Source organism: Pantherophis guttatus, chromosome 10 (assembly GCF_059756535.1).
Source record: "Pantherophis guttatus breed Tessera chromosome 10, ASM5975653v1, whole genome shotgun sequence".
NCBI lineage: Eukaryota > Metazoa > Chordata > Lepidosauria > Squamata > Colubridae > Pantherophis > Pantherophis guttatus.
The window spans coordinates 27,937,709-27,952,172 of NC_142072.1; the positions used below are offsets into that span (position 1 = coordinate 27,937,709).

General features: G+C 44.8%; 1 protein-coding gene across 22 annotated transcripts in view; it reads right to left on the bottom strand.

Annotated features, from left to right (window-relative positions):
- The window catches only part of LOC117663256 (microtubule-actin cross-linking factor 1), a 323,136-nt gene that overhangs the window by 192,931 nt on the left and 115,741 nt on the right, over window positions 1–14,464 (bottom strand). For 12 of the 22 annotated variants that reach the window (XM_034413270.3, XM_060691389.2, XM_060691390.2 and 9 more), the window contains one exon: window positions 9,547–9,639. In XM_034413270.3, the coding sequence (XP_034269161.2) occupies window positions 9,547–9,639 (93 nt within the window). Of the gene's footprint in view, window positions 1–928; window positions 2,430–9,546; window positions 9,640–14,464 lie in introns of those variants that run through there. The other 10 variants (XM_060691387.2, XM_060691382.2, XM_060691381.2 and 7 more) reach the window with 1 other exon arrangement.

The window sequence follows — 14,464 nt, forward strand, 5'->3', positions numbered from 1 at the left end:
TAAGACCTGAAGGAGGGTTCTCCAGTATGCTTGCACATGACAGAAAGTCAGCAGAAGCGGCCAATTTGTCAACAGAGTCACAATGAGAGCTTGGAATGGCCCCGTGAGCCTCCAGACCTCTCTTTCCATCTCTTGCTCCTGGCTGTGCAGGTGGGGGCAGATGGAAGGCAAATCCCAGAACATCTGAAGGACACAAGGCTGAATATCTTTGTTGTAGAGTCAGACCAAGGAGAGCTAATCTCCTTTCCTGCATAGTTAATTCCATTTTAGATTATTCTGAAGGCAGGCATTCACAAAGAATTGAGTTCCCAACAGCCTACACTATCTTTGAGCATCAACATTTATTTCAGAACTTGTTCTAAGCACCAGGGCTCAGCCCAGCATATCCACGTTTCCCTCAAGTTAAAATATGTTCCATCACGAGATGCCCCCCCACCCCAAACAGATCTAAATTGAAGAGACTAAGCATCTTTCTCCTAAGGAGACAGAGAAGTCTGGAACTGCCACCCTGCGAGACGGTCAGTGAAATGTATCAGCCCCCATCTGTACGGAGGGCGGGGGGGCTTACTTCACATTGGTCTCTTTGGAGTTCATTATCTAAGCCAGGTCTGAGTCCTGGAACAAAAGACAAAACTCTCAAATAAACTTGTATGAATTGCTTTTACTTCCACACTGACTTCCTACAATTATTCCAGACAGCTGGAATTGGGCAACTTTGCATATTAGTCCCTCTGATTATCCTTCCCAATGACAGCCCAGGAAGGGGCTCTTCCAATTTATCCAGATTGCAAGTTGTTAAAACTCACTCCAGGAAAACAACCTGAATCCCACCCCAGCCCGAATCCCAATATATGACTTCCAACATCTCAGAAGGTTTGCTCTATCTTGCCCTAGTCTCAAAGAGTTGGAAAAGAAAAACTGCACTGACCCCTCCTTTGGCTGGCCTGCTGCTCTCCTTGGTGGCTCTTCTCCCATTGGGTCCATCCGTTCCCCCAGAGGCAGGGTGTCTCTCTCTGCAGAACGAGGCCCCAGTCGCCTTTACCAGCTGATGCATTGAGTCACTGCCATAGCCTGAGGAGGACTGGAAGGCGCTGGAGGCTGACCCATTGAAAGAGACCCTGCTTTGGGAGGTTGGGATGCCATCTTCTCTCTTGCCAACAGGTGTTTCTTGTGCAGATGGAGGTTGCAGAGGATTCTCCAACCCTTTGAGCTCCACCTGATCCACCATAGGTGACGGCGTGGACAGCTCTGAGATAGTGCCCTTCTCTGCTGTATAAGAAGCTCCCCAAATAGTGCTTGATAGACTCTCATTTCCTTCTTCACTACTCCAGTTCTTGTAGGACTCTTCCACCATCGTTGTCACTCCTTGTTGCTGTTGTAGGACCTCCAACTTTGGCTGAGCCCAAGAGTCCACCACCGCCAGTTCTCCCAAGCAATTCTCCCCAGGTACTCCAGGCACGGCCTCCCTGGGCAGTGGCATTAGAACTGCTCGGCTCTTGCCCAAACCCACCGGCCTCTGAAAAGCCACCAGTTGGCTTGCCACCTTCTCACGGTTCTGCTCTGCCGGGTTGTCTAGCAGGCGAGCAATGACCGTGGCTCCCTCTTCAAGAAAGTCTCCTGGGCTTCCAGGTAGGGAGAAGGTCTTTTCGGTCACCAGGTGAGCTCGCTCCAGAGTCCCCTGAAACTTCTCTCTCACCTGCACAACGTGTCCTTGCTCCAGACTCTCCATCTTCAAATGCAGCCAAGCCTCCCCGTAGGAAGCAGCATGTGGGTGGAAGCCCCCAGCCCTTCCCTCCTCCTTCAGAGGAGACCCTCTGAACTTCTTCAATGCCTCGTTCTCCTCCTCCTCCTCAGCCATCTCAGCCCTCGAGGAGGGTCTCTCTGCTCTCGGATCAGACATCTCCGGTGCCATCAGCTTCTTCCCCTTCCTCTTCCGCCTGAAGCGAGCTTTCCTCTGGGGAGAGAGGGGCGCATTCCCCACCTCCCTGGCTGGCTCTTTCAGCTCTTTAACACAACCGAGAATATTTCCCATCTCCGTGGTGCGCAGGGCTCCAGTGACAATGCAGCGATGCTGCCACCGGCCTCCTGGAGAAATCCCAGCGGCTGCTTCATCAGATTAGGTGCCCATATGAAAAATGCACACAACTAGAAGCACGCTCACACTTGAATACAAACACACACCCGCACATCAAGATGCTCCTCCTGCCGAGCTGCTGCCGTTTTCAGACAGCCATCTTACAAGGCTGGGAGCTGGAGGGAGAGACATTCAAAGCACCTCACTGCAGTTCAGAAATCACTTGACCCAAAAGCAGCCAGAGCCGGGATTGGCTGCAGCAGCTTCTCTCCAAATATGAGGTAATGGGAGGGCTCCCCTCGCAAAGAGAAAGCCAGAGCCAGACAGAGGCGGCAGCGGCAGCAGCGGTGACGGCGGCAGGAGGGAGGGAGGGAGGGAGGGAGGAGGGAGAGGCTGCTGAGGGGTGTGGCACCAAGGCAGAGAGATGGAAATCGGGAGACAAAGTTAAAAAAAAAAAGCACAACACAAAACAAGGAGAGGAAGGTGGGGTGGGAAAGACACTCAAAGAGAAAGAAACCAGGGCATTGTGCAAAGCCACCAAGAAGCCCAGAGAGGCGGCGGCTGCTGCACTAAACTCCATCCAGGGATTTATGCTGGAGAAGATTAAGCTCAGCAAAGAAAGCCTCCTTCCACTGCATCTAAGCACCAAAACAGGCATTCCGGAATGAAAAGCCACTCTTGGCTCTGAAGAGCATCGTGAAAAATATATTTGGCAATGCTCCTCAGTCATGGAGCATCCTGGGGGCCTCAACGCCCATTCAGTGGGGCTCAATCAGCCAAACCATCCAGACCCTCAGGCCCCCATCAGCTGCATCCATGTCCCCTCAGGGCTGATGAACCTGACCTGCAGCTGGAGATCAGTGTGGATCCCAACCGCCCCTCCTTGGGACCCTGGATGCTGATGGGGAAACCGGGCACCTTCTAGTGCCAATGGAGAGCCTCAAGATCAGAAGAGTTGGCATCGTCTTGCAAAGGAACTGCATTCTCCCCCCCCTCCCCATGCAACCAGATATTTCTTAAATTGTGTAAAAAAAAAAAAAAAGCATCAGAAATAGGTAATCTGCCCACCAGATGTTCTCAATTCCCACCAAAGCCAACAAGCATGGCTAATGGCATTATAGTATTGCAGAGGTATAACACTTTAAATAATTTCTTAAAAATGCATAGCTAGAAAACCTAGTCAGGACTTTGGAAGCCCACTCAGATGGGTTTCTCACAAAGCACAAAACGACCCAATGGAATTCATTGCCACAAGATGTGATAAAGATCATGACCTGGACAGCTTTAAAAGACGGAAGATGGGTTTTCTCACTGTTACTCCAAGGCTGGAGGCGGTCGCTTGCCAGGGGACAAGAGAGGGAGAGGTCTCCATGCTTGTGAGTACCCAGGGACATGAGGCCGGCCAGTACAAAACAACAATCCAAGACCAAGATGGGCCTTCATCGGATGCAGCAGGGCTGCCCTGACATCTTTAACAGGAACTCTCCTTCCTCAACCCAGCAACAGGACCTCTACAATGCGGGAGGAACCTAATGGAGTAAACAGGGATGGGTATTGCCATTCCTCAGTTTTGTAGACAACTGCCATTCTAGCTGTATGCTAAATAGACATCTTAGACAGAGGAGCCAAAAACTTAGCAGCTGTCATATTTGATAAGCCACTTCAAAAAAAAAATTGGGAGGGGGGGGGCTTTTTTCAAATTTGCCTTCTGGGTCCAAAGAAAAGAGACTTTCTTAATAGCAAGACGCTTAAGTTGGGGGAAGCAATATGGGCCCCTCCCTCTTCCTTGTTCCTCCCATTCAGCCAACATGTTAAATAGAGGAGGACAATGTTTTTCAGCCTCAACAACTTTAAGATGTGTGGACGGACTTCATCTTCCAGAATTCTCTATGCTGGCTGAGGAATTCTGAAAGTTGAAGTCCATGTATCTGATGGTTGCTGAGGTTGAGAAATGCTGGACTAGGAAACATTTCTGCGAAAGGCCAAAGAGCAAAGAATCCAATGCTATCTGTGGGGAATTCTGACCCACAGACACAGATTCCTCGCAGATTCCAGTTTCCAGGTAAGGAGGAACATGGAGGGTTTCCTTCTGGTTTGGAAAAGAACGCAGGCCAAAGCCAACAGTTCCCAGGAAGCTGCCTTGACACTGGAGGGTTTCCTGGAAGAGAATCCGCTCCAAGTTTTTTGAGCATGAATGGAGGGTAGTTTTTTTTCCTACCCACTAAATTAACCAGAAATTATCCCCCTTTAGCTAAACCGGCAACACTTTAATTGCGTGGGCTGTACAGTTGAGGGCAGAGCAGGCTGCAGACCACCAGCCAGCCACAAGACAGTCTCTTCCCTCTTTTTCATTCTAGGCAACTATCCTCACCCTTAATTCATTAATTCATGCTTTTGAGTACATACATTTCACACTGAAAGACATCAGCTGATCCATACAAAAGAAGGCCTTTACACCGTGCAATTCTTGGGAGCTGCCCACAGTTGCTTAAGATGAGCAGCCATACAAATCTTTTAAATAAATAAAATTAAATAAATGAATCTAGTTTTTAAGGAAAAAAAGATGAAAAGCTGCTTTTCCTTTTCACCTGGATGTAATGGACCCATCGTCCTCCTATATTCTGCCCTGCCATTGGAGGTTGGGTCTCCCCCTCCCCTCCAGCACTGACTGAAAAGCACCTACCTAAAGCATGTTTGATCCTTGCTGTCTGCTCTGATTAGTTTACCTTCCTACAAAATTTATGTAACTGTCCTTCTCACAAACAGTTATCTTGGGCAAGAATACAAGATTAAAAACAATAAACATAAAAAACAGTCATTATTAAAATTTAACACAGACATTATTTAAAAAAAAAACCATACAGCACAGGAGAGAGCAAATATCAGCCACAGTGATGAAGCCATTGTAACGTTTCACCAGTGCCCTGGCACCCCCCAGGCCTGGTGACATAGCCAGGGTTTGAGGGACCCCCTGAACATCAGTAGGGATGGAGCTAACCTCACTTGGGATGGGGGAGAATGTTCCATAAGGAGGGAGAGGCTGGGAGGAGCCCCCTCCCCCCCAAGCGGGTATTATTCGCTCCAGCCTAGCGGCAGCAGCACCAGCAACAAGCAGCTTCTGGGCTCCTCTGCAGTCAGACCCCTCCCCATTTCCCCTCCACTTGTTCTTGAGGCAGCAGTGCCACCTAGTGCCTGCCTGGCCAGAAACGGGGGGGGGGGTGTCAGGGGGATGAACACTATACTGGTGTGGGCTCAAGTCAGACCTGGTCTCCCTTGACCACCTGTGGGAGCCAGCAGATGCAAGACGGGCCTGGCAGGAGGCCATGAAGGTTGCTTCTGCCTCGGCTTCTGCAGAACCCACCCAATTCCTTAGCCGCTTCAAGAAATGTCGGCAGGGGGATAAACCTCTGAATGCAATAACATAATGTGGTTTCTAAAACAGGATTATTATCTGGCAGGCAATAAGTAATGGATGTCTTTCAGCTCAATTAATGCAGGTCCTTCTGCGTTTCTATACAAACAACCTCCCCCTCCGGCCCCGTCCATCAGGTGGAGGCAAGACCTACATCAACACTGGCACAGCCATTCCCCCGGGCCAAGGAGTTGAAGCAAGGCCTGCTGGCTTTGCCTAGCAAGACCCCTGGGATGCCCATGTTCAAGGACTTGTTTAGACTCCACTTACAGGACTCGGAGCTGGGAGAAAGCCCTGAGCTCCCTGGCCCATGGAGGCCCTGCTGGGCTGGCCCTGGTGATGTTCCAGGATTCAGCCCCTCTTAAGCCCAAAGCTGGGTTCTCCATGCAAGACAAATGAAGAAGGGTTGGAATTCAGCAGTACAATTTATTATTTTATTTATTGAATTTGTATACCGCCCTACTCCCGAAGGACTCAGGGCGATGAACAGCCAAATAAAATACATATAATACAAATGTTAAAAAAACCATTAAAATACAATTAAATAATTGGCCCGGAAAACGAAATTTAAAACACCCCAAATTCATAAGACAAATTTAAAATTTAAAAATTTTAAAAATTTTAAAAAACAGTTTAAAAGAGAGGCAGTTTAATTGAGGCAGGTGTTTTAAAGAAAATAATAATTAAGAATCATACTACTGAAACTTGTTTTTTTTAAATCTCATTTTACCCAATGAAAGGCAACATATGAACTCCATTACACTCAATGTAGTCACACACACACACATCCCACAGGCCCTTCTGGTCCTTAGCAGAGTCTTTTTTTTCCCCCTAACTGGAAAAGAATTGGCATCTCAACCATGTGACTTTAAGAAGCTACCCTTCCCCTACCCCTGAGAAGAATGTCCCAACAGAAGAAATCTCTTCAGCTCAGGCTTGTTCTGTGGAGTTTTGGGGCTCTAGCCGGGTTTTGGGTCTTGAGCCGGGTTGTTTTCTTGCAGATGCACTGATGATGTTACCTACTTGGGTAAGGAAAGTTTTTCAAGCAAATAACCCAGCTCAGAGAGCACCAAGCATGTCCACCTGCTTGTCCAAGCTTCTCGCCAGCTACCCATCTCCCCATCCCTTGTCCCTTCTGTAGCAGAGGAAAAGCTTGGCAGGAAGGAAAAATCTCGCAATCAACGTCTGATGAGAAGAAGAGAGAGGTGGACCTTTATTCTTTCGCTGAGTTCTTATGCAGAGATCCACAGCTTCTGAGGCTGAAACTCACCAAGAAATTCCAAAGTGGACTAAAGTGCTGTTAAGTGCTAGCACTTAGCTGCCAGCTGCCTGCAATTAGTGCAAGTTCGAATCTCACCAGGCTCAAGGTTGACTCAGCCTTCCATCCTTTCGAGGTAGGTAAATTGAGGACCCGGATCGTGGGGCAATAAGCCAACTTTGTATAGAACAACACCGCTTAGGGCCCCCCCGAAAACCCTAATAAGCAGGTATATACAAAAAAGTATGCAAGCTATTGCTATAATGCATTGTAAGCTGCCCTGAGTCTACGGAGAAGGGCGGCATATAAATTGGACTAATAAATAAATAGTCCAGGAAGCAGTCAGGAGTCAACATGGACTCAAAGGTCCCTCTCTGAGCCTTCTAGCATTTGAGGGTGCATATTCTTTCAGCGAAAATGACATCCTTTGGTTTATTCCACTGTGTCACTTTCCCCCCCTTCCTGCCACGCATGACTGATTCAGGTTTCCGTGGTGGGTAGAGATGGGCCAGGGAAATGGAAGGAGTGGCTCACAGATGCAATATGCAGTGCAGATATTGCTGCCTGCTCAACGGGGCTGTTTCCAGAAAAGAATTTCCTACATCAAGGCTCAAACTTCAACTGTCAGTGCAGATGCGGTGAAAGTCTTCCATTCTTCAGTTCAAGGGAAGCCCCAGCTCAGAAAAACACAGAGCTGCCAAGTCTACTCTTGGGGGTGCACTGCTGGTTGCTGACCTCCCCCCTCCCTCAACACAGGTATTCCAGCAATAAATATTCCCTCCTGCAGCTCTATTACATGGAAGATTACTCAGGAACTTTTGACATGCCTCTCAAGACAGCAACTCAACTGCCCATCCCCCACTATTCAGATACAAGATGGCACTGCAAGATAAAGCCATTCCTTAGAACCAAATATTGAAAAAATACCCACATGTCAGTGTACAAGATATGACTTAGATGAACTAAGGACAGCAGAGGTTTATTTATTTATTCAATTTCTACAGCCACCCAACTCAACCAAGTGACTCTGAGTTAGCAAGGCATATAGTCAGGAAGGCATATAGAATCACCTGTTACTGGTGATTATGACCACCTGTTATTATGATTATTATTACCCCGTTGCTTTCCATGTACACTGAGAGCTACAGCACTGGAGACAAATAAAGCATTCCATTCCACTCCACTCTATTCTCTATTCTCTTCTGTGGACAAGATGGGTGGCACATGAATTATTTAATAAATAATCCATATAATTATTTAATAAATAATCCAATAGTCCATGTCTTTGCTGCAATAATTTGGCAATAGCCTTGACAAATCACACCTTCTCATAGCTTAAGTCCAAAGTACCAGTTGTGAAATGGGAACAATGGTGATCTTCCTCAGTTCCATGGCTCTTACAACAAACGTATCTCTGTATCTCAGAAAATCAAAGGAAGCCAAAACAGAAAGGTTAAGAATGGACCTAAAGGCAACCACAATATTAGTATGCTGTCCCCTTAATTATATTTGTGGTATTTAACTAAATAAGAACAGAAAGCCATTGGATTATGAATTAATTAGATATATTTAACTGGTCTTTATAAAAATGATATAAAAATGTTATAAAAATGTTGAAGCCTATTAGTTGGAACAGTTGACGAAGAAAAAACTATTTGAGATTGGAGCTAAAGAATTTAAGAAAATAATTGGGAATGGTATTATGTTATAAATTTAGGAAAATAATTGAGAATTGTATTATGCTATATAAATGTAAATGTAGAGGTATTGGAGTAAGATTGATACTTAGTTGATTTTTTATTGAATAGGTTTAATTGTTGAAATTGATTATTTGGAATAGTTGATAAAAGAATCATTGGTGATTGGAGTAAGAAAATTTAAGGTAATAAATTGGGGGTGATATTATGTTATATGAATTCAAATTTTAAGGAGGGAAAAGAAAAAAAATGAACTATATTAGGATGAGAAATTAAGATGGACGGTAATATTGGTTTCTTAGAATTAGAGAGAATAAATGATATGAGAAAATTTATATATACAATTGTGTTAAAATTGTGTTAAAGATGAACAAAAATCTGTATAAATCTAAAACCGGCCCAATATTCTGTTCAGAAAAGATGCATTGTATGTTTATCTGTGTGTTTAAAAAATAAAAAAAACTTTATTAATATATATACTAATATATATATATATATATATATATATATATATATATATATATATATATTAGTATGCTGTCCATGTCCCCTGTAGAGATCCACGTGGCTCCTACCCTGAAGGCCTTGTGGGAAAAAACTGTTTTCCCAGCCCCCATGGTTAGACAAGGGGTTGGGATGATGGATCTCTCTGTTGTGAGCTTTTTTTATCCAGCGGTTTCTTTCATATTATAAGCCATTCAGAATTGTTTTAGAATTGGGAAGTTCTAACACATGAACTATGTACGTACATAAAGAATAAGATGCCATACAATGTCCCAGGACTTTCAGGGTAAGAAGAGGGTAATTGCTCTGCAATGTGGGACTGCAGCCACCCCTTCCCCAAAACACAGCATGCCCATTGTTCACCCACCAGACACAGCCAGGCAACTTCTCCTAAAGGAAAGGCCCCTTCCTCAGGGATGATCCGGGAGCTCCAACAGAAGCAGATGCAATGAGTGAATCACAAAAACCACCAACGGGAAAGCTGCTTATTTTCCCTGACCTGAAAGGCGATTAATTGGCCAGACAACCCACCTCAGGTGGCCTCCTCCTCAGGCCACCTCCTCCTCCTCCTTCCCCCTCCAGAGCAAAGTCAGGCCCTTACCTGAAAATGAAGGATAATCGTCCAGATCAGACCCAGGGTGAGTTTCGGGTTCCCATCAGTGATGTCATCATTACGAATGTTCACCAATTTCACCTGGAAATGGGATCAAAGAGGAAGATGAGGCAGAGTCCAAGGGAGCCCTCCAGCAGGGACGACTCAATTGCACTCATCTAAAGAAAGGTTCTAAACAAAGCGGACGGGCCTTATCGAAAGCCAGATCCGTGGCTTGTTCTGGACCTCTTAAATCAGAGTCAGAAATCAAGAACAAGGCCAACGTAAGCTTCATCATTAATAAACACCATTTCATCAACCCAAATCAGCGGGGATATTTATCATGGGTCCTTCTGAATTCTGAGCTTTTTTCTCCTGAAAAATGATAGATTTTTCCTAAATGTGCTTACAACATTGGTAGCAGTTTGGAAGTGTGTTGTTTTTTCACTCATATTCACCTTGTCAGCAAATATAGCTGCTTGTTGTCAGACCGTTTTAAAACCTGCTTCATCAGTTTGCCTTCAAAATATCTCAAAATATTTTAATGTACACAGAAATACTTGTTAGGCCCCCACACAGGGCTGCCCTTGAAGACCAGCCAGAAGCTACAGCTGGCCTCAAATGCAGCTGTGGAAGCAGCAATGGGCCCCTTTCAGCGTGCCCATGTGCCACCACTGCTATGTAGTTGACTTCGGAATGCGATTCAAGCTGCTGGATGTCACCTCATAAATGACTTAGATGAGGGAATAGAAGGAGAACTCATCAAATTTGCAGATGATACTAAGCGGTGAGGAATAGCCAACACCCCAGAAGACAAGCTCAGGATCCAAAAAGATCTTGACAAACTTGAACAATGGGCCCTATCCAACAAAATGAATTTTAATGTGGAGAAAAGCAAAATTTTACATTTAGGAAGAAAAAAAGCAAAGGTATAAGTATAGATTAGGTGAGACTTGGCTCAAAAACAGTAACTGTGAGAGGGACCTTGGAGTTCTAGTGAACGATCACTTAAACATGAGCCAGCAGTGTGAGGAAGCAGCCAAAAAAGCTAATACAATCTTGGTTGTATAAACAGAGGCATAGAATCAAGATCACGTAAAGTATTAGTGTTGCTTTATAAAACCCTAGTTTCCCGTTGTGTGACACACTGAACCAAGTTAAACAACGGATTAAAGATATACATGGGCAAATGGACATGGCAACCCTTTCAACTAATCATTCCCTTAAACTGCTGACAGCAGTTAAAACAACTTTCACTCTGGAAAAGTATTTACATTTAGAAATGCCATCAGTGGAGAGACAGTTATTTGTTAAGTTTAGATTCGAACTTCTAGATACCAACGTTAGATTCGGCCGTTATCGGAAAATCCCGTATGACAAAAGAATATGCATATGTGGGGTAAACGTCGTGGAGGACACGGCGCATATAATATTCGAATGTAGTCTCTATCAAGAAGTAAGAAAACAATATCTGTCCCCAATTATAAATAAATTTCCCCACTAGAATATAAGCCAAAAATTAGCATTTCTGTTGAGGGCTGACTCTCCTCCCCTGGTAAGAGTGATCACTCGATACCTTAAAAGAATGATGGCAATACGAGCCAGTTATATCAAAAAAATTGTTTATCAATTGTAAGGAAGATGAGCTCAGTTAGAGAGGAGCTATCCTATTTGGATTATCTAGTCTTGGCAACTTAGCTATTGAAATTTGATATTGTAAAATTTTAATGTCATCTATCATATATTTTTAGATTGCTATTTTTGTAACTGTTTTATCTTTTCCCCTTTTTCTTTTCTGTTTTGTTTGAAAAGGCCTTCGGGCTATTCAATAAACTATACTACTATATAAAACCCTAGTAAGACCACACCTGGAATACTGCAACCAATCTTGGTCACCATACTACAAAAAAAGATATTGAGGCTTTGGAAAAAGTTCAGAGAAGAACAATTAAGTTGAGGCCTGGAGACTAAAACGTTTGAAGAACGACTGCAGGTTTTGAGTTTGGCTGATCTAAAGAAAATAAGAATTAGGGGTGACATGATAGCAGTATTCCAGTATTTGAGGGGCTGCCACAAAGAAGCAGGGGGCAGCAGGGGGGGGTCAAATTATTCTCCAAAGCACCAGAGAGCAGGACAAGAAACAATAGTTGGAAACTAATCAAAGACAGAAGCAACCTGGAATTAAGGAGAAACTTCCTAACAGTGAGGATAATTAACCAGTGGAACAGCTGGCCTTCAGAAATTGTGTGGGCTCCATCACTGGAGGTTTTAAAGAAGTATCTAGACAGTCACTTATCTGAAATGGTATATAGGTTTTCTTGCTTGAGTAGGGGGCTGGACTAGAAGACCTCCAAGGTCCCTTCCAGCTCATTCTATTCTAAGAATGTAATAAAACCTATAAAAGCAAAGAGCCTGGATACCTGAGAGAAAGCCCTTCTGCCACAGGTTCTGCCTGCCTGGTACAGGCCGGTGCCCTCCAGGTCCCCTCCATTAAACATGGTCATCTTACAGGACCCAGGAAGGGTGCCTTCAGTCACTGCCCACAAACTGTACCAGAATATCTGCAGAGATATGGTGGGGGGGAGATATCTTCTGGGGTCTGGAAAACCCTCAAGACCTGGTTGTGGCCCCAGGCCTGGGAGTGATGTATTGTTGTTTGTCTAGGACCTCTTTTTGGTTTGGTATTGCGGTTTATAAGACTGCATTGGTCTGGGCTGTTTACTTGGTTTGATGTTTTGTTTGTTTTTATGAATTTATGAACAGTATTTTATGCCGCCAAGAGTCCACTGGAGTTGGGTGCTTAATAATATCAAATAGATAAACGAATAAACCTGTTTTATGCATATTTCTGAGGATATTTTTGGTTGTTAATATTTGCATTTGTGTGCATGTTTCCCTGATTTGTAAATCACACTGCAAAATACTGAAAAATATTCAGTGTTTATTATGTAGCTGAGTTTTAGTTTCACAACATACTTAAGATGCCCCAAATGGTCACGTTCCTATAAAGCTTCTGCTGTGACACTTTTCAAACATTCCTGCCCTACAGCTTTTAAATATTAATTTTCCCAAGAGCTAATCTCTACTCTATCTCTCGGCATGTGAATGAGGTCACAAAGATTTCTTATACCATCTCCAGCCCAAGGATTATCTTTCCAAGAATTAACCTGCAGATCTTATAGAATGCAAGCTGGCACGTGCTGAACTCACACCCTATGCAACCAGCCACTGGAAAGAACGAAATACCTACCTCATTTTAATGGAATTGGGGGCAAGGACACCCTCTTGTAAGTAAATTACTTTTTAGACAGAGCAATTCACACAAATATGCTGCACATAGCCGGATAACGCTCTCTTATGTATACAGAGCACACCCAAAACAAGATTTGCCAAGGTTTCCCACAAATCTGAAGCAGAAGCTTAGGAGGCATCCCGGCTGTCTTGTGTTCGTGAGAACTTCCCCACCTGGATCATGCTGCCAAGAGGCAAGCAGGGAGGGGACGGGGCTTGGGCCTGTGCGAAGGGATTGGAACGGAACCTGGAACATCACTCGCTCAACCTCTGCTGCCCATGAAGAGGCCTTTCGAGCACATCCCTCAGCTGAGTCAGCAATGCGGTGACCAGAAGGTCTGAAGATCTCTCACTTGAGGGATGAGGAGCTTTTGGCCATACAGACAGACGTCGACATATGACATGGAATCAAAGTTCTGTTAGTAGGGTCCCTTCAGTAATAATATGACCAAACCTCAGGCGATCATAGTTAGGGCTGTTTGCAGTGTCCACCAAAAACTGGCACTTCTGTTTTTTGGCAAAACAGAATCGTACATAGCCAAGCGTTGGTTCACTTGAGGACTACAGCATTCTCTTTAGGAACTTTAAAACCCCTGCATTTATTAAAAGACCACCACAAAAATTGGGAGTCGGTCTTGTGACCAATCCATTCTACAACCATTATGACATGCAACATACAATGGGCAGGCTCCACTACAGTTGTATGTCAAAAGACTACATGGATGGATGGATATCCGTGGCATTTTCTGAACCTGGCCTGGATACCCACTGCCTGCCAAAGTTGTTATCTCCTCAGACTCTTTAGCGTCTGGCTTTAGCGTAGACTCGCTATACTGACAGCTTTCTCAGACAATGGTGGCTTGCTTAAGGAGGGCTCCCTGCTCAGCAGTCAGGCTTGCATTCCTCCTCAGGATCACAATCTTTAGTGGCTTAGAAGACACTTGTGAGAGCCATTTCTCACATGACTGCTTGTCTCTCATCACACAAGAGGCAGACGGACACCATCCTGCTTGACTGAAAGAGACGCTTGCTAGCTTCTTACATTAAACAGCTGGGAGAAAGAGGGAAGAGAACTTCAACTCTGATTTAATTATAAATAGAATAGAGCTGGAAGGGATCTGGGAGGTCTTTTAGTCCAGCCCCTTGCTCAAGCAGGAGAACCTACCAGTATACTATTTCAGATATGTGACTGTCTAGTCCAGGGGTATCAAACTCAATTCCATTGAGGACCATATCAGGGTTGTGTTTGACCTTGGGGGGCGGGGGGGGCAGGTGGGTGTGGCCAGTGGGTGTGGCCAACTCAATGTCACTCATGTCGGGGGCAACTGTGGTGGTCTGGATGGGGCTGGGGGATCCATTGTCTCCTTCCTTCCTTCCTTCCTCCCTCCCTCCCTCCCTCCCTTCTTTTTCCTTCCCTCTTCATTCTCCTTTCTTCTTCCTTCCCTTTTTTCCTTTTTCCTTCCTTGCTCTCTTCCCATCTTTCCTTCTTTTTCTTTTTCTTTCCTCTTTCCCTTTCTCCTTTCCTGTCCCTTCTTGGATGCTCAAATGCAAATTTCTCCTTTTTACTTTGTTTTGCTTTTAGTTTGTTTTGCTAGCCCTCTGCCAGTGAAAACAGAGCTTGTGGAGGCCACACACA